Genomic DNA, 21,127 nt, shown 5'->3' on the forward strand with positions numbered 1-21,127 from the left:
AAACAAGCTTCCATACAGTCATATAATTTTGTTTCGTTCTGTTAAGTTTAAAAAAAAAAAAAAAAAAAAAAAAAAAAAAAAAGCATTTTCACAATTTTTAAAAGCCTCATCGGAAACTTGTGTGCTGTGTGTGCCTGGGTAACGACAGCAGAGGGAGCTGTTGCGTTACACTAAAGCGGCTGGAAACCTGTTTTCCCCACAGTGTGCTGAAGGAACATCACTCATCAAAGGGACAAAAGGAAACCTGCCTGACTGTTTGAGAGCAGGTATGCAGACAATTTTCTGCATACAGTCTCGCTCAGGCCTTTGGTTGGTTTCAAAATGTCTTAGCTAATAAACAATCCTATTAAAACGCACAAACACGAGCTTCGGAGCAGTCCTAGGAGGTTTCCTGAGGGCTCGTTAAGCCGCTTTAAGCCTCAATAACCACCAGTGTGTGCAGACTTGACGGGAGTTGATGCACTCAAATGACCTGTGGGTAACTGGGCAACTTCTCAGGTTTTGAATCTGGCAGTGAAAGATAGCTGAGAGCCTTTAACATCTTTCTTTAAAAACCCAGCAGAAGGCAAGCTTTTCACTGTGGGTGTAGGTAACCAGATCAAAGCTGACTGCACTGCACGCTCTTCCTACTTTTAACTATTTTTTTCAACAAATAGCTGGAAAATCCCAGTTGCCAGCTTCTGTCCTCAGCTGCTTTTCTGACTCAGCTCCTGCTCGCTTCAAACTTACTGCCCTACTTTTATTTGTGGTTAACATGACACAACTTCTCCACAGGGCCATCAATAACAGACACTACTGTACGCTGACCAAACCGAGCAATCACTGCCCCAATTCTCTGGAGCAAATCGCTGTTTTGGAGTCGCCCTCCAAAATAAAAGCCTTCTGAGGTAGTGGATAAAAAGAAAATGAAAAAATTAACTCCACTGCAGAATTTGCCTTTAAAAAGATGTGCTGTCTCCTTTTTTTGTATTCTGAACTGCAGCGTGTCAGGTTTTTTTTATTGCACTACCATCCTCAAATTCTTTTCCTTAAACTATTTGCAAGATGTTTAAAGAATGACTTCGTCTGCCACGTGTCGAACTTAGATCATGGCGAAAGGGGAAGAACAAAAAACTTTCCTGTCATGTTCCTGGTAGAAAAAACTAAATAACTGCATCAGTACGTGACAATGTTTTAGCCCTAATTAACTATGTAATGTTATGTGATGTAATTGACTGATAAACGGCCCTGCGTGTGATTTATCTGGATGAGACCACTGAATCCAACTCCAGCTCCACCCTTTAAACACAGGAGTGACGTTACACGTCCCACACGAGCTCAAAGTCCTCTCTCTGTCTCGCTGTAATCATTTCCCCTAAATGACTGAATGACCAGTTAAAGTAAATCCTTGATGCCTGAGTGCAAACAGAGCTTATTGTGTTAGTGCCTCTGGCGGTAAAATAAAGAGAAAAGGAAGGAAGATAAAAAGGTAAAACAGAGTTTCTGTGTTTGCGGGGGAGACAAACGTCACAGTCACATTTTCACAAACAATGGCCCGACCTGCTGACTCAGCTTTAATGTAATTGTTCACAAACTAACAGAGCTGTGACTGAAATATCTCAGAAGATATTCATCACACAAAGTCCAGAAACAGTTGATGCTCAAATGTTCACGTGTCTGTCAGAGACTCTGCGACTGACAGGAGATGAAAACTCGTTCTCCTGTCTCACATCCATCGCTACAGGTATTATTGTCTGTTTCAGGCCAGTTTGAGCGTGCTGACGGGAAAGGTTGGGACTGTAACCATGGTGACAGGGTTCAGGACAGTAGCCTGTCCAACCAGCTGTGGGTGGGGGGCCAGCACTGCTGTGGGTTTCCCTAGCGACGGGCTTCCCTGGCTCACCACAGTCGCGCTGTTCACCTGGGCGCCGTTAGTGTTAGTTTGAGGATTGGCCTGGACGTGAGGCAGGGTGTGGTGGGCGAAGGTGTGGGCGATGTGGCCCACCATCGTGGGCTGGGACACAGACATGCCCTGGGGGTAGAGAGTCGGGAGGTGGGATGCCAAAGGAGAGCCCAGGTGGGCCACCGGATGGACGGTGATGTGTCCGATGGGCTGGGCAGTTATTGGCTGGTGAGTGGCGGTGGCAGGGGCAGCCGGAGCCGCTGTGATCGGCTGAGGTGTGGAAGAGTTGGGGCCAGGTGATGGAGCGATATGCGTTAGGTGTTTGTGATTGGTGGGAAGGGCATTATTGACAGCCTGGATGACTGAAGCATGGGACACAGTGGCGTGAGCGATGACGGTGGGCTGGACCTGCATGGCTGGGGGCTGGATAGGATGAGGAGGTGGCGGTGGGGGTTGACCCGGGGCTGGAGCAGGGGCAATGGCTTGAGGTGGAGGAGGACCCACGGGGGAGGCGCTGGTGAGGATAGGCAGTGTGGTGTGCTGGATCGCCAGGTGAGGGGTGATGAGCGGCTGAGCTTGTAAAATGGGAGGAGCCGGTTTGGGGAGGGGCGTGGGAGCGGGAGGGGCGGGAACGTCCTCGTCCATGTCCTGCTCATAATTATCTTCTCCTTCTGCAGATTAGAGCAGAAACAGTGATCACGATATGAATGTTTACGTAAAAGTAAAATTCAAACCACATGTAACGACTGCTACATCAAAAAACAAACTTCTCTGATCACCCTTCTCTCCTGCGATTCAGTTTGAAAACAAACTGCTGCAGTCTGTTCCCTTACCTGAGGCCGTGGACGTGGACGCCTGGTCGTCCTCTGGCTGGATGGTCTGTCTGAGGACTCTGTCGATTTCTATGGCGTCCATGTTCTGGCTGAGCTCGTTCTTCAGCTCGGCCAGCCGCTGCTGCGTTGCGATCTTCTCTCGAGCCAGACGCTCCATCTCGTGCTCGTACTCCTTCTCCTTGCGCTTCAGAGTCTTAAAGGATGACAAAGAGAACAGGTGTAGACTGTTATAAAAATATAATATGTCGTCATATCTGCATTTATGATACAAAAACAGAAAAATGAAAAATGTATTAACCAATTACCAACAACAGGTGAAGTAAGACCAGGAGGCCTCATCCTGCAACCCAAAGAACCTAAAGGATGCACTGGGTCAGATTTATCTGAGGTACACAGGGGGATGCTACATAGCATCAGGCGGGTGCTTTTAATGTTAAGGCTAACTGGCGAGTAGCGCAGTCTCAAGTGAGGCTATCTAAAAAATCATTTACATCAATATGACGACGAGTAATCCTATGGCTGAGTTTCTTTTCAAGAAAAACCCGTCCTTACTTCGTTAGCGCTGACTGATGCTGCCTGGTTTTAAGCAGCTGTTTCAAGTTTGTGCCTTTGAGGGAAGCGTGGGGGGATTTGGCTCTGTGAAACAGTGGAAGTGTGTTAATATGAAACAGACGGGGGACTTTTAATCAACAGCTAACAGCAAAGAAAGGTCAGAGAAAAGGGAAACTCCCTCATTTTGCCTCTTTTAACTAATAACCCATGTGGCTTTTTCAGAATAAACCCAATACTGTTTCAGGTTAGAATTCTTTTTAAATACCCACACTGTAAATAAACAGCATTACAACACAACTTTTCTTCTCCCTGTACTTCTAAACAAACATTATCCATGCTATCCCAGATTCATACACCAGCGGGAAGTCACGCCTGCAAATTCAAGCATGTCCACACTGCTTTAGTGGCATTTAGTCATTTACCTAAGCTCCTCCCATTTCTTGGATATCACGCTAGTTTTTTTTCTTGAGGCCAGAGTGAGAGAAAACACCCTCCTGTCTATTATCAACCCCAAATCACTTTGGGGTTGATAATAGTTCCTAATTACTGCTACAGTTCTGTCACTGGATTACTGAAATCTGTTAATAATAAATGCGTTACTTTCTAGAGCACCGCCATGCAGCAAGAGTGAGCTGAATGTGTTTGTGGAGGAAAATGAAATGATTATAAACATGGCAGGAAACGCAAGAAGAACGGAAGCTTCATGGAAAGATTTAGGAAGAAAGAGCAGAGCTTTCCCAGCCCCGCCACACCATCGTCGTGACCCAGTTTCTGTGTAGGTCAGCTGACGCATGAACTCCAAACACTATGACAGGCTAAGGACATTAAGGCAGATTACTGATGAGGAATGACGCATGGGAGGAGGTAGAGGGGAAGGTACGGGCGGGGAATGGGAGGAGAAAAGTAGAATAGTATGTTGTGTGCAGCTGATTAATTCTGGAAACTAAATATCTGGTTGAGATGTTGAATAGCCAGCATGAAAACTTGGAGGGAAAAAAAAAGGCTTGGCAGAAAATGGCTTCCTGTCCTAATGAAGGTGCAAATGATCCTCAGTGATGTATCAGACTGTCTCAGAGCGCCACCTCTTCCAGTATAACTGCTGAACAAATCCAGGAGGTATTAGGCGCTTGCCACTTGCACTTTATTCTGGCACCCACCACGAGGGTTTTAACTTTGAAAACAGAAGGAAAATCACAAGGATTGTAAGACAAATCAAATCTTAAGGTGGGTTTCAAATTACAATACTACAGCTAATCAAATGGCTTGAAATAACAGACTTCTGCTAAGTAAGGTAAATGTGTGCAGACCTGTCATGATTATGTGTGCATTCACCCCCCGAGGCCCATTTAGAGCCAGCATAGGCTTGTTTGTGGTGGTCTGATTGCTGGTAATTGTGCCACTGTTACGGAGGACATTGCTGATAAATGTATATCACGGGTATAATTGTCTTTTTTGTTGTGGCTGTGTTTATCTGACAATTAGCGCAAACACGAAGCGAACCGCCGAAAGGATAATAAACAAAAGGGAACTGAGGTAAGGCTGGAAATACAAGCGAGATTACACAAAATGAGCATATGGGGACACATGATCTTACTGCAGGAAAAGCTGTTTACTCTCTGCAGGCACGTGATGGCCTCACACGCAAACCCACCTTCCCCACAGCCCTCTTTAAACAGTTCACATGGTGCAGGTTAGTAGCACTCAAATCACTTAACAGCTCAACACCGCTGTGAAGCCTGATCGTGCGAGCAGTTTTAGAGGTCATAAGTGACGAGGAGGCAGTGCTGGAAATTACAGCAAAAATCAGTTCCAGTGATTTGTCAGCATAGGACCAGGTTACATTTACAAATCACATGTAACCACACAGTTAAACAACACTGGTGCTTTTGCACTAGAGGTTCTGTGTGTACGCAGTGTAAAATTATTATTAATGATGTTAACATGAACGAGCTGGCATCAATCAAAACATTGATCTGGGCTTCAAAGCAGGCCTTTGGGAGGTACTGGTGAATTTAATTTGATGTTGAGGTAACGATTTATGAGTTTCCAGCTCCAATTTTGAACTGAAGTCAGTTCAGTGCAACCCTACCGAACCCAACTCAGCAATCCAAGATTGACTGTTAAAGTAAACATTAGCAAAAGAGTAAAACTTATCTGTAACCAATGCTGTGGCTAAATAAACCATATGCAGAGCACTGACCAGTTTGTCTGTGAATGTGCTCCAGTAGTGCTTTTAAGTGCAAAAACAAACAAACAAAAACCAAGCACCGTATCACGAGTGACACAGTAATAGTTTCATTGCACTACAGAGCAAACCAAAACCTGTTTTTCCATGATTTTCAAACTACTACTGGAATGTGAAGTCAGCTACGACATCCGACTTCTAAGGTGAAGGCATAACTACACACATAAGCACAAACGGTCCACAGATAGTACAGAGTCACTGCCTTAACAAACTTCATAGAAGTCTGTGGATTTCTGTGTTTTTCGCCATTTGAGAAGCAAAAGTGGATCGTCATCTTTTTATTGATACTTTAAACCCCACTAACCAAAACATAAATGGTGATTACACAGTGGAAACATTACATGACATAATGTTTTATATGCATGCAGTGTAACCAGGGATTACTGTAAATACTACACGTCATGCTGTAGAGCAGCGGTGAGACCAGTATAAATACTGCATACCTATTATCAGTGTACTTACAACAAACTTGGCCAGTCAATAAACAATTAGCCAGTTGTTTATTGACATTAGTCATTACTGAACTCCTTTAGCTAAAATTAGTATCCAAAGAAACATAAAAGCATTTGATACATAAAAAAACTCTGAGTAGAGCACATTTAGGGGCAGCTTTCTGTTCTGATAAAAATGCATGTTGTCGTCACAAATTTGAAGCTTGTTTTAACACAGATTTTGGATGGATCAGCATCTCTGGCTGTGCAGTGAGAAACGTTACAGAAGCCAACCAAAGCAGATGCACTTGCAGGCGGTCTTCCCCTGACCCAGCAGCATATCATCTATGTGCAATACGCATAGTAGGTCAGATGTTGATTGAGAAGGAAATTGAATCGGCATGGAGTTCACCAACATGGAGCTCAAAAGATGCCGGGATGAGAAACAATCAATAGCTGTAGTGGACATTTTAATGCGCCTGTCTTCTCCACTGCATGCACTAAACTAAAAGACAAACAAAAGCACGAGTAACCCACTTTAATCAAATGCGTCCGTTTTAACAGTATTTTTGACACTTCTGCAAAGTGTTACTACACACATACAACATGTAACCATAGATCTGCGGAGCTCCACGTAGCATTAACGCACTCCAGTGCTGGAGATGTGACACTTAATTGACACAGCAGACTCTTTGAAATACAAGGACTTCCGAAGAACTGCAAGTGTGTCCGAAGTGCGAATGTGCATCCATGAACATCATTTCAAGGTCTTCTCGCATCAACCCAGACACCATTAGTCCTGCACTAAATCACCAAGGAAGCAGCTGCCACCCATAGCTGTTTCCTTGGCAACCCCATTTGTGAGGATTTGGCTGCTTGAGCAGCAGTTTGTAAAAAACATAAGGAGCCCTCTAATTGGGTGAAGCGCAGGGGCAATTACATATAAGGAGTGATGCGACTGGATGTTTGCCAGTCGGGTGCTCTTGGATCCCTCCCAACCCCCCTCCTCCTCCTCTTTCTTCCACACTTCCATCCCACACTCCCCTCTCCTCCTCCTCCTCCCCACATCCGCCACTCCCTCAAGACCCTTCCCCCCTTATTCTCCTGTGCTTCATCTATCGCTCTTTTATCCATCCTCATTTCAGAAAGTTCCTTGTAATAAAAAAAAAAGGTGCAAATGACTCAGGTGAGATGAAATTTGCCCCGGAAGGTTTTTTCTTAATCATATGTAGGGCTGGGCCATATTATACCGTTCACGGTAATACCGGTATAATGTTAGGCAACGATAGGAAAATGAAATATCGCGATAGAATGGGAGTAAAACGCGCATGCGCAGTGCCTTTGTTTTCATACGCACATGGCCGATTGTTGAGTGAAACAGATGAACCAGAATTGGTTTGTAAAAATGGTGCAACTTCCGTGATGTGGAACTGGTTTGGTGTTTGTCCGTCAGATACACGACAAAGCACATTTTTTTGCAGAACATGCAAGCGGCCGTTGTTATTGTCATATTTGTCGGACTAAGATGCTCTTAAATCTGGGAGTAATCTGGGTCCTAAACTCCGTAAACTTCAGGTCAAACAACACTGCAGCATCACTTAGAGTTAAAAACTGTCTAAATTCTTTCATCTTTAATAAAACGATCAGCATTGCTGCTTTACCAGGTGTAACTATAAAGTTTAACTTCCAGGCATCCATGAAAACAAAAGTTATTACATTTAACGGAGTTAGAAGTTAGCAGGAAGCTAGCGGAAGTTAGCTCGCTAGTTTCGCTAGTTACCTAAGCATGATATTGCATGTTCTGACTGAGAGATTTCTGAAAAAATTCAAACGTACAGCTCTGCTATCACTTCCAACATAAATGAAGACAGGAAACTAAACAGCAGTGACGTTTGTAGGGTTACTGAAGTTGGGCTAGCTGGTATATAATGATGTGCTACGTGATCGCTAGCGACACAGCTATGTTAGCATAACATAAACAGTGAAGCTGGAGGACGAACACTAACACTTTTCCACTTATAAAAGTTAACGTGAAGGTTCTTCATGGTTAGAGACAAATGCAATCGCATGGCAGGATGCTGTAAACGGACCAAACTTCAGTCAGGAGAACAACTGAGATAATCCATCCACAATACGAGGTTAGTAAGTAAGTAAGTAAGTAAAATTTTATTTATATAGCACATTTCTAGATAGAGATCACAAAGTGCTTTACAAGATATAACAGATTAAAAAGACAAAATACAAACAAAGTTAGCAAAAGGCAGTTTTAAAAAGATGTGTTTTTAGCTGTTTTTTAAAAGTAATCAATGAATCAGCGGATCGTAAGTCCTGAGGAAGGGAATTCCACAGTCTGGCGGCCACAGTAGCAAAAGCTCTATCACCCCTAGTTTTCAGTCTCGTATACTGAATGACAAGTAGGCCCTGACTACTCGACCTCAGAGACCTACTAGGGGCATAGGGCTGTAAAAGTTCAATAATATATGGTGGTGCTTGTTGTTGAAGAGCCTTGAAAGTTAAAACCAAAATCTTAAACTGGACTCTAAATTCAACAGGAAGCCAATGTAACTGCATGAGCAACGGTGTTATATGTGAAAATTTAGAAGCTTTCGTCAAAAGTCTTGCTGCAGCATTCTGAACGATCTGCAGACGCTCCAAAGAACCTTTATTTAAACAAGTAAACAGGGAATTGCAATAGTCCAGTCGTGAAGAGATAAAAGCATGAATAACAATCTCCAGTTCGGTATAGGATATAATAGAGCTCAATTTAGAAATATTTCTTAAATGATAAAAGCAAGACCGAACAAGAGATTTAACATGACTATCTAACGTAAGAGCAGGATCAAGGATAATCCCTAAGTTATTAGTATACTGCAACAACATGGGAATAGAGCAGCTGCCAGAGAATTCAACATTAATGAATCAATGGTACAGAAGTGGAGGAAGCAAGAAGAATGAGTTTAATAAAGTTTGATTTATCTGACTGCTTTGTTTCGCTTAATGTGCCTTATAATCCCGTGCACCTTATGGTCCGAAAAATGCGTACTGCACACTGCAGTTTAATGTTGCAAAGCACCTCTTTTTAACTTCAGTGGATATTATACATGGTTATGCTCAGGATATGTCAGCCCATTTCTACTGGAAATGCCTTTTGGTTAAACTTTCAGCAAGGAATTTGCATTTGCACTGTTACATTTTTATAAAGCTTTAATGTACATAAAAACCAGCTTCTTGTTTAAGTGAAAATAAATGGAAGGTTGTCTTTTTGCGCTAGTAATGTTGTGGAGTTGTATTTTGTCTCGCATCAATTATATCGTCGGTTATATCGTTATCGCAAATTTTCAAATATATATCGTGATAAATATTTTTGGCTATATCGCCCTGCTCTAATCATATGCATCTGTAATCTGATATGAGGACAAGGCAGCAGGACTATCCATGTCTTGAAAGCACCTGTGAGTGCTCCATCATCCATAACTGCTGACAGAAAGACCAATATGACCAGAATTTGACTCGTTTAGTCTTGCATCTGGCACACTCCCTCATGCAGACAAACACGGAGGAACGGACTCACTACAGTGCCCCGGCCACCTGCCGCCTGTTGCCATAGTTACCAAGTGCTTTAAAGGCAAGAGACAGCGGGGTGACACAGGACGAGACGGACACAGATGTGGATAAGAAAAGGCTGGGACAAAGAAGAGCTGATATAAGTGCATGCGCCGCTACATTAGCGTAAACACTGAGCCCATCACTGCCCATCTCCTTCTCTCTGCAATCTAGGGATGCAAAGCTACTGGAGTGGGTGAGCTGTGGTGACATCATCGGCCTTGCGCTAGCCATGTGCTCAGGTCTCACATGGCTCCGCGAGAAGGAGGGGGAAGAGGTTTGCAGGTTCACATGGGGAGAGGTGAGAAGAGAAAAGGACGAATGTGCATTAAGGTCCTGATTATGATCGCTGTGCATGGAAACACCATCATCAATCATTTGAGAAACCTGGATGTGCTACCCGGAGTACTAAAACACCATCTCCAGTTTCTGTTTTTGGCTCAGACCATCGAAGCTGAGATGAAATCACGACTCGCCTGCAGGCAGACGATCAGAAAATTGAAAACTGTTATGAGCGTGCACGGAGGGATATGAATAATCAGGCTTTTTATGCTTCATGGAGAAAGAAAAAAAAAGAGAAGACCGGGTGTTTGTACGCATCTAAACGCAGTCATTCACCTACAATAAAGCCAGCAAATATTATAAATCAGAGGAGAGTATGCCACAATGAAACCATCAAAGGAAAACAGAGGAAAAGTGAAGCAATTCATCAGCCTCAACATAGTGTGATAAAGGAAAAGCATCCCTCTAAGATATTACCCAACCAGCTCCGCAGTACAGTGTGGGCTGGGGAAAATACTGCAAGCAACGCTGACATACACTAGCCGTGTGTCTGTAAAGCTAATGATTACTCTGCTTCTCCACAAAACTTCAAATGTCTTGCTGTGTCTGACAAATAGCCCCAAATCCTAAAATCTCATTTATAATCCTGCAAAACGGATAAAAAGCAGCCGATACTTAATGTTTTTCTGTTTGTGCACACCCCCTCAAATATACTGATATGGTTAAATGATTTTAAAGTCACTGAATGTTACACGATCACCTAGAGGGATGGTCTTTCAAATAGTTCTGCAATTAAAATAATAATAAAAAAACAACAACAAAGTTTATGCAACTTCTTCTTCCCATCAGTATAACTACTGCCAGAATATCGAGACAAGTTAAACTGGAGGTGAAAGGTTGCAAACTGTGTGTGCAGTGAGGTTAAACACTGCTGTACAAACAGGGCACACATGAAAGGTTAGACTACAGACATACTGACTCACCTTTCACCCATACTAACAACCCGCTTTTCACTGTATATTACCTCTAAAGCAAGAAACGTGTATCTAATATGTGCTGTTTGTGTTTCCTCAAACGCAGCTAGGCTCTGCCTAACAACCATCATCATCTTAAAGATGGCCTGAAATCCCTCTGCGCTCTGCTCCCTGGAGAGCAGCCCATGAACTTGCAGTCATCTTGTTTTGAATAAATTCCCTCATCTCACGCCCTAATTTAGCTCCTTCCACTGACTTTCCGCTGCGTATTTCATTGGACTCAAAATCTTAAAGCTTACACTGCAATAAAGTAACCCCCTACATAGACAGCAGCTCCAGCCTGACATCTATTTCTGCTAAAAAAAAAAAAAAAGTACAAAAGTCCTCATTTGTCTACTTTTGCAGACCGAAAACTTCCCTCTTGGGGCTATACAGTCGTCCCTTCACCCAAGTACCATCAGCCTCCTGCCTCGATGTGCAACGTTAGATCTTCTAACAAAAAAAAGTTGCCATTTTATCCTTTCATGTTATGTAGTTCCCACAAGATTTGCTGTGATGTGATGCAAGTCCAGGTGTGCTGTGGGACTTTGTGACAGCCTTACATTATTACTGCAATATACACGAAAAGTTAAGAGTGAAATGTTGAGTTGTTGTACCAGTAGTTTTTAGTTTAAAGCATAAAAATAAGTTAATTCAGTTGCTGAATGAAGGGAATTAGAAGAAGACACACCAAAGGCCCTGACTGAGAGGAGGAGAGTAATACGAGTGATGTTCTTGTGTAACTAACAAACAGTGCAAATTGGCCACTGCAAATTAGAAAAAACTAACTGTCAGTGAACAGTCTGGAGACAGCAACCCGTGTTACTTCAGCTGAACTGGAAAAGGAAAAACCCTGAGCCCAAGAACGCCATCTGTCAGAGAAAGTGCCAGGTGTTAACACTAGGGCTGCCACGATTAGTCGACTAGTCACGGTTACGTCGACTATCAAAATCGACGACGACTGATTTAATAGTCGACGCGTCATTTGAAGCTTTGTAAGATCACAAAAGACGCAGGAATAAGTAGTAGGATTTAAGAGTGTAATAACAGACTGAAACAGAAGATGGCAGCACTGCATGTACAAGGATGCCAGCTGCCGTTAAACCCCGAAGAAGAAGAAGCAGCTCTGTCCCAGAATTCATAGCGCAGCCCAGCTCAGTTTCCAACAATGGCGGCAGCTAGTTAAACGTTTAACATATTTTCAGGCGAGAATGTAGCTGTGTAAACTTCAAATATCTGCTCAGTTTATCAAGACACCACATACTTTCAAAAGCGCTCCGACGTTTTCTGAGACGTCGGAGCGTCTCAGAAAACGGCCCCGGCTAGCTCGATAGCTAGCCGGGGGCATGGCTCACTAGAGCCCGTGAGAACACCGGACTCCCGGCGTCACCGCCGGCTTTCGCTACTCAGGTTAAACATGTTATATAAGTCACTTAGATAACTTAAAAATGTTATTGTTTGGCTTTTTTTTTTTTTGTATTTTTTTTGTTCCTGAGTAAATCTGTTTGGCTGAGATTAAAGTTATAGATTTTACACAGCTGAATAAACGTCAAGCAGACAGCTGGTTATCAGAAGTGTGAGATGCTGGAGAATATACTCCGGTGTCCTGTTATATTTTAGATAGCAAGGAGTTTATTAAACTTCACCGAAACAATCTGCAAATTTCATTACAATTTAATAAACTATCATCTTGTCTTTATTTTTAGTTAGCACATACCTTAAACACTTAAAGCTGTAAGCTAATGATAGTTATATAAGAGCAGATGCATGCTGGTGCAATAAGCTGTAGTTTTACGTTCAATGGATGATGATCTGATTAGTCGACTAATCGCAAAAATAATCAGTGTCTAGTCGACTATCAAAATAATCGTTTGTGGCAGCCCTAGTTAACACTGTGCCAAACCAGGCTAAAAAAAGACTTGTAGCTCTTTTCCATTAGTACCTACTTGGGTCAGCTTGGCACAGCTCGACTCGGTTTTTAGGCTTGTGTCCTTTAGCTGGTACCAGGTATTTTTTAGTCCCTACTCGGTTGAGGATCCAAGCAATCTGAGGTAATCCGAAAATATGACATTAACAGACTGCACGTCACTGACTGGCTAGACAGTGGCATCACTCGATGAGTGACAAGAGCGTCTCCTTCACAAAAAGGAGATGCTCAAAACCCCCATTTTTTTAAAACCTCGGAGCGACAGAAATGGCTACAGAAAAAAACAACACCATGGCCACTGGGTTTGACAAAAAGCCACATACTGAGCAGCAGTTATATCATCGCCTCGACGTCCTCCTTTGTTGTGGCGTTCCTGTGGCATACAAATGACATCACGGGACTTTCGGCCATGTTGCTATAACGACCCCACGCACATTAGGTGGTACTCAGTTGTAATGGAAACCGATTGAAACAGAGTCGAGTCGAGTCAAGCTGTGTTGAGGCAAGCTGAGAAGGTACTAGTGGCTAATGGAGGAAAGCATGTTTCTGAGAGAAACTTGGCCTACAGTAGAAGAGTGCTTGAGCTGAACCAAAGTGTCTGCAAAGGTGATTGAGGCAAGAAATATGTTAATAAAGTTGTAACACTGTTACATAAAAAACTGCAGGCATCAATCGAGGTCCAGTTGCCACAAATGAGCTTTAGATGAAGTCCCTTCATCTAACAAGACAATCTAAAGGAGACATCCATGGATAAAGGTGTGCCTTGAACTTTTAGTTTCCCCTCTGATGTGACTTGGAACAAAAACTTTGAAAACCACCAATTTAGTTCAGCCCGTTTCTTTTCTATCCCTACATGACTACAGGGCAGTGTTGGAACAACTGGTTACCACTGTATAGACCAAGGTCTTGGAAACAAAGAAGCCTCCAAGTATTACATTATACTGACTGATTCACAAGCATGTAGCAGACACTGTATCACCGTCACAAGAGACTAACCACACCAATAACACTGGACCTATGACCTATGAGGTCCCCAGAGCTCAACCAGTTAATTGAAGTCCTGACAAAGTAACATGAAGAGCTTGCTGGGGAAAGCTGAAACTGTCCTTACCTGTATGTAACGCAAAGCGCTGCGGAGAACACTGAGGTTGGACGTTTTCTTCTCATCAATGTTCGGAACATTTTTCTTCAGTGTCTCAAAACACTCCTTCAGGTGCGCTCGCCTGAAGAGGCAGAAATGTAAGAGTCGAACTTCATATGGTAGTCTTTGCTCAACTGTGAATATTCACCATTTTTAAGACGGTCGATTCTTTGCGTGGGATTTTTACCAACAAATTTCAAACCTCCAATTTTGCATTTTTGATGAAGGATTTCATGGATTTATATTAGTTCAGGAACTGCCGTGACCTTTGCCCTCGTTAAATGCTTTCATGAAAAACACCCAGAAAATGTGTGTATGTGGAAGGCAAGTTTTCCTCAATTTCTTTCAACATGAGAGGGGTTACCATCATTTTGACTAACCTGTTCTTCTCCAGTTTATTGTGCACCTCTCTGGTCCCCGCCCTGGAAAGGCAAAATAAATAATCAACCATAAGCCGATCACTCTTTATACCTTATTTAACACACACACACAGACAGACACACAAACAAACTCACCCTCCTGGTCTCCTCTTCCCTTCCATTCCCTTCATTTCCTCCATGGTCATCCCGTTAGGCTGTGGCTGAGGTGTGAGTGGGGCCTGATGAGGAACCAGTGCGTGTTGGGAGCCATTAGTGCTGATGGGGGCTGGGTACTTGATCTGAACCTGAAGCTGTGATGCTCCAGGCTTTACATCTATCAGCTGCTCACTGGGTTCCACTTTGATCTGAGGGGAGCACAACAGTTGACGAGTCGCTGGCTGAGGTGGAGGGGAGGAAGAGTTCTTGACTGGCGGGGAGCTGTTGAGCGTCGCTGCTGCAGCAGCAATTGGCGTTTTGAGCGGAAGGGGCGGGACTGAAGTTGTCGCGGTGACAACCGGCACCATTGGGATGACTGCAATAGGGAGTTGACGAGTAGGTAGAGACGGGGGCGGTGGGACAGGAAGGTGATGCGGCTGTTGACGGTGAGTTTCATCACCCCAGGTGACATGATTGGCTCCTACTGGCTGAGATGGTGAAGCCACAAGTTCCACATGCTTTGACTCCGCCTCCCTTCTGATGAGCTCCTTGTCTTCAAGTTGCTCTTCTTCTAAAGGAGGAAAAGAAGTAAGTTAAAGTTAAATAAGGATTAACATCAAACAAGTAAGAAGAACAAGGATGGATGACTATCACTATTGGCTGATAACAGTCTTGTTGACTGTCGTCTACAATTACTGATGTCAGCAACTGAAATGCATCTGTTCTCTGTTCAAAGACAGTGTGATAAAGAGCTGAAAAGACCTTTAGTTACTTGATATAATAAAGATTCTCTGGCACAAAAGAAGAGCAAATAACTATAAAAATAAAACAATCAAACAGAATAAAATGCAGCCATCAGTGCCGACTATGAGCCAAGCTTTTATAACATCAGCCCAGGATTTCAGAATCAGCGTGACAACAGTAGTATGCAAGGAGACAAGCAGGAATGTGATGTATATGATAATCTGGCAAGACTGGCCTTTCAGTAGTTAAAACTAGTTTTCACACAGTATTTCTGCACCTTTTACTCATTAACAGGCTGCGTCATTGTCCAAACGTAGCACACAACACAAAATAGTCCACATCAGATTGGTTCTCAATACTGGAAATACTTCGTTTGGTTTAGGCGAGGGTGCTGTCTGAATAGAGCATGCAGGAGGCAGGACACACTACGCCCACTCACTCACTGTGGATTGCAACACAATCAGACGTCACACTGACTGTGTAGCAAGGATCTGGCAGGACAAAATCTGTTTAATGTTCACCTATGTCAGACATTTATCATATCTGAAACGCGCTAGGACACCACATCTGCAGTGGTCTCCTAGCGCATAATGCACCTCTGTGGGGTGGGAGGGGTATGCTCCTTATCACTACTGGTTCACATACAATTAAGATGTTGAGTCTGGGGTGTCGGACAGAAAAGGAGGTATTGCATTTTCCTCTCATTTCTGGCCATTTGAAAAAAGAAATGTATTGAATGCCTGAGTAAATTAACCCCCTGCTACATTTTTATCACAGCCCTGGTGAGTTTCCTTTGATGAAAAGCCAATTTTATTCCCAAAATCTGGAAAAAAGTGATCTGTGCTAAATGCAGAAAGCACTCTTCATAAATTCTGATTTCATTAATCACTTGTAATTTATCAACCAACATATGACCTATGTTCCCTACAGGTCCTCTTAGCAGCTTCACTGCTACGCTACCGAATCTGTCATGATGGATTTCACTTTGTCTGTATCATGCACACCAACACTTCCTGCACACAAACACGTACAAAGAATGATGTCATCAGAGAATGAGACAGTGAGGAGGGGCAAATAACCACATTAACTGTCTCTGAATCGGTTGCCTCACTGGAGAGAACACCCCTCAGTCTGCCCCGTGATTGGACCGGTCCAGCACTGAGAGAGCCTCTCGCCCTGGGCTGCGTCAGGGCGTCTGACCAAGAGTTGAGGACTGTTGTGAAGGAGCCATTCGGCTGGGATAACTAGAGCTGGCAGCATGACAACATACAAATGAAGCACTGTTGTGCTGCAAACAAAGGCAAAGACATCATTATGCAGAGGCAAAGAAACACACACACATACACACAGTGAGTGATGATATGAGTGAGTAGTTACTGCACACTGTAGCAGGCAGACTAGAAAGTAATGTGGAAAGCCCTCAGTCACCATGGAAACAGCAGCATTAGAAGATCCCAGGGATTCCTCAAACCTGCACAACGCCAACACACATCCCAGCCACCTCCAACAAAACAGATACAGCACATGCCAAGATGCCTAGCTGTGCGTTAAGTAACACTTTCGTTTCCTCTCTGCGTGAGAATAAAAACTCCCGATGACGCAACCCGGGCAAAACGCCTGCGTAGTCAATGATACGATCACGACCACAGACATATTTCTAATCACTTCTGGAAGAATATATTCCTTTGAACAATAGGATTTGATAACAACAATGTTGAGAGAGCTCCCACAGAGTTATAATCAAGTTATCTATATACTGAGAAATCATCCTCCGACTCCTTCTGAACAGCACAGGCTGTCCTTCCTTTGATGCAAAAATCACTAAATCAACTGTTGATTAGTCAATGTTAAAAAATTAAACTCTAACAAATTTGTAATATTTTGAACGTAAAAATATTAAAGCATATTGCATAGTGGTGTCACATGTGAACACAGAAAAATTTGTATTTAAATGTTTGTTTATTTGCATCTTTAGTCACTTTACTCATTATATATATTAATAGCTCATTTATTTTGTGCATCTTATTGAGCTTTATTTCAGCTAATTTGTTAGAATTCTGGATAAAATAACAGGGATCTCCTAACTTATGGATTTAATAAAGTACCTACTACATATCGCTTTTAATCCAGTGTAAGCTTATTTAGGCTCCAGCCCCTCAACATATCACATAGAAATGAACATGCATAGTCGCAGTTTGAACATTTTCAAGTTTTTAGACAGCTTCTGAAACAAAAAAGCCAAATTTTGCATTAAAAAATTACATATCAATAATATAATAATTAAAACTAAAAACTAAAGTAACAAAATGTTTTTCAGTACAGTATACTCTATATAACATAGAGATGGTGTTTATCATCATGATTGCTTTCACATAGCTGCTATGTGATGACAAAGACTGAAAGTGAAAGAGAGGCTTTTTTTCTAAGTTCACATTGTAAAATCACACTGTAACTCGGAAAATGGAAATCCCTCTGTTACAGGCATAATAATACTAATGCAAAACAGTTTAAAAAGCACTTAATTACATTATTCGTTGTTATTGTTATTATTATATTAATAATAACAACAGTATTATTATTATGTAAATTATTATAATTTACGTCGCACGCAAACGTAAATTACATAACTTCTGCATTGAGGCTGGGCCGAGGAGAAGGGCGGTGAGCTGCCCTACTTACCCCCTTTTTCTCTCTCTTTGACCCGCCACTGTCAGCAGACTGAATGGGAAGGGCGGGGACGAGGAGGGTGTGTGTGCATGCGCGTAAGTTTGTATATTGGGGGGGGGGGGGATAGGAGGGGGTGTGCACGTGGTAGCTGTGGGCGGGCCCTAGCACGCGGTAGGGTGAAGCACGCCGAGAGGGGGAAGGGGAGCGGGGGGCTGGTTTGCCTGACACGTCATCTGACGGGAGAAACACAAAAAGGCAGCCTCCCCCACCCTCTACACCCCCAACCCCCTTCATCCAGTTCAGTGAGTGATCTTTACGTCGATTGACAACTAATCGGAGGTGCACGAGCCAATATGCATAAGTTCGAGCACTGATATACAAATGAGGGCCGGGGTTAGCGCGCGAGGGCCCGCCCAAGTGAGTGTCATAAGATAGCTGAGCAATGTCAGGGTATTATGTAAAGAGCAGCCTCAGCTCGCCACCGCCCTGCCGGCGCTCGACGGACAAAAACTGGGGCAAACTGATCCAGGGGAAATTTTTCATTGGAAAAATATGAAAAAATAAAATTATAATAAACCGTTTCACTGCCGATTTTACAGATTTCCAAAAGCGCACGGGGGTATTACACAGTTACAGCGCGTGTATGAGCTGAACACACACATTAAGGACTTATATGACAATCACACAATTTATAAATGGACCATGGTTAGTCACACAAAGTCTCCTGTTCCTGCCTCTCACCCACACACACGCGCTCGCGTACGGTGAGTCACTGGAGTGGTGAAACTATGACTGACACACACACTCCCGAGAGCGCGCAAAGTTGTTCGAAAAAACAACTTTAGTCGTTTCCGCATTAATGCGGGGGAGGCTGTGCAATAAGTAAGCACCTGGGGTTTGGTGGTAGTTTTCTGTGAATCCTTCTTATTTATTTTATTTTTATGTTTTTGACAGGAACCCAAACAAACGCCTCATAGGCGGATCGATTACAAATGCAACCCGCTGGTAGTAACGGGTGTCGGTTCCTCAAAAGGGAGTATGGTATTAAACACACACACTGTACACTGCCCTGCACGTTGAGCACGAACCCCCTGGTCTGCTGTTCAACTCACCACGTGTGGTCTGTTGTTGCTGCTGGGCTTGCCATTCCAGATACCTGGCCGCCTCCAGAAGCGTATCGATGCTCATTGCGCGTAAAACCTCACGGCAGGAGACCCGGTAGCCCGGGACGGAAGGAGGAAAAAGACCGAGGGAGGGGGGAGGGAGGTAAGTAGCGTCCCAGTAGTAAGCGTCGTATGCACGGTTCACACCAGCCCTCCCAAACCTTTCGTCCCTTGGGTTTCTCCTGAAAGCACACGGGCGATTTTTAATCCGGCCGAACGGAAAGTAGATCCTCGCATACGTAAAAAAATAGGATGGCAACAAGATGGCGATGCGAGCACGGGAATACACACAACAAGGCGAGTCGTGTTCTCGTTAGGACCCGCCCCTCCCGGATTACTGCCCCGCCCTGTTACTATGGCCACCCACAAAATCCGGCGACCGAAGCACTCCCCATTCCTCCGCTCTCTAATTTACCAGCTTGTTAGCACCTTCCATTGTTCATTTATTAACATTCCTAATGGCATGAAGTTGAATTACAAGCTCCGCGAACAAAGGGTCTCCTCGTGTAGTGGCGTTATCCCCGCGGGATTCGAGAAAGGAAACCCCCGTAGCCGTAAACGTCCCTCCATGTTTTTCTTTCCGCCGCTGGCCCGCAGCGCATGAAGCCCGATCAGGCGCCAGCCAGCCAATCAGCACTCAGAACAACAAGGCATGGTGCTGGTCCACATGGGCACCCGCCCGGCCCGAGCGCAGCTCATTTGCATGGCGAGAGCGTGACTGGCCACCCTTTCGTCTCCGGATCAGAGCTGTCAGTCAAATCACCAGGGGGCGGGACTTATCCGAGGAGAAGCAGCTGACCACAATGTACTGTGATGTACAAAATGTTACTTAATTATTATTTTTTTTAAAAACATACAAGTAGTTGCAATTATTTTCCCATAAAACCTATTTTACAGTAAATTATATTTCCTTTCTGCCATTTACCTCACTTTTTTTTAAAGTCTCATCCACGCTGTTTCTGTGCCACACACTGGAATAAAGAAAGGGGATGTTCCCTCTCTGTAGCTACATGCTCCTGCCCTTTGGTATAATAGATTTATGGCCATGTCTTTTGTTCTATAATGTATCCTTTAAGGTTCATGCAGTGTGTTTCTCTCAGGGGACCGATTAATAGAGTTATAGTGCTTGAAATATATTACAGTTACAGCGATATTTATGAATGTATGCTGTGTATGGATGCACATATGTAGAGTATGTGGCTGCATGGTAACAATCATTGATTGGACACTGCTCAGTCATATATATTCTCCACCGCACCGAGGTCTGAGAGTGTCAGCCAATCTGAAGAGCAGCTCAGAAATACATTTAGAGCTCCCATTGCCACGCAATGTGCCCTTCCTGTACATACAAACCTACTGACACCATTACGATCCACACGGTTAAGAGTCAGGTTTGTGTGGGAAAACCACAATAACAACTAGCCAGCGTAAAGTGTGTGTGTGTGTGTGTGTGTGTGTGTGTGTGTGTGTGTGTGTGTGTGTGTGTGTGTGTGTGTGTGTGTGTGTGCGCGTGCGCGATGGGAGTCATTTAGCAACAGGCTGAGACACTATGACAGCATGCATGGACGGGAGAAAATGAATCAGGCAGAAAAAAAGGAGGGGGCTGGGGGCGAGAGTGAGACAAGAGGCCTCAGCACATGAGCTGCATGGTGAAAAAACTATAGGAGTGTTTGCATATAGAGGGGTGGGAGGAAAGGAGGAGGAAGAAGAGGAGGGGTGACTTGAAGCGATGGTGGGGAAGGCGGGAGGGATGCGAGGAAGGCACAGGCTGACCCAGTTAGAAGTGTTGCATCATTCCTGGATCTACAGACTGGAGACCAAAAGGAAGCAACATAGGGGAAGAAAAATTACTCATATGATAGAAATTTAAACTTCTATCTGGCAAGCATCTTAGAAAATTACATTATGTCGTCAGTTAATGCTGATCACCTGAAGCGTTAAGTTTAATCTGAAACTTTATTTATAGCTTTTTGTTGTTGTTGTCGTTGTGAAGACAAAAACAACCTTTAAAAGTTATTCTATTTCCGTTTTCCATTACATTTATGTGTCCCCTGCTTACTTGCTGCTGCAAAGTGCTGGGAGGCAGCAGTTTTCGCCTCCTCATGTATGCTACCACCAGAGGGCGCCAC

At 43.6% G+C, this 21,127-nt stretch overlaps 1 protein-coding gene across 1 annotated transcript; it reads right to left on the bottom strand.

Moving 5' to 3' along the window:
• Positions 1-56: 56 nt before the first annotated feature.
• On the bottom strand, positions 57-19,305 carry mntb (MAX network transcriptional repressor b). Its single transcript, XM_080866830.1, has 6 exons — positions 18,948-19,305; positions 14,425-14,995; positions 14,290-14,331; positions 13,880-13,991; positions 2,716-2,908; positions 57-2,553 (listed from the first exon to the last, which is right to left on the bottom strand). Exons 1-6 carry the CDS (start codon positions 19,021-19,023, stop codon positions 1,739-1,741), a joined length of 1,809 nt encoding a protein of 602 aa, XP_080722956.1. The 5' UTR covers positions 19,024-19,305; the 3' UTR covers positions 57-1,738.
• Between the last annotated feature and the right edge of the window lie 1,822 nt (positions 19,306-21,127).

Source organism: Rhamphochromis sp. 'chilingali' (assembly GCF_963969265.1).
Source record: "Rhamphochromis sp. 'chilingali' genome assembly, chromosome: 19".
Classification (NCBI taxonomy): Eukaryota; Metazoa; Chordata; class Actinopteri; order Cichliformes; family Cichlidae; genus Rhamphochromis; species Rhamphochromis sp. 'chilingali'.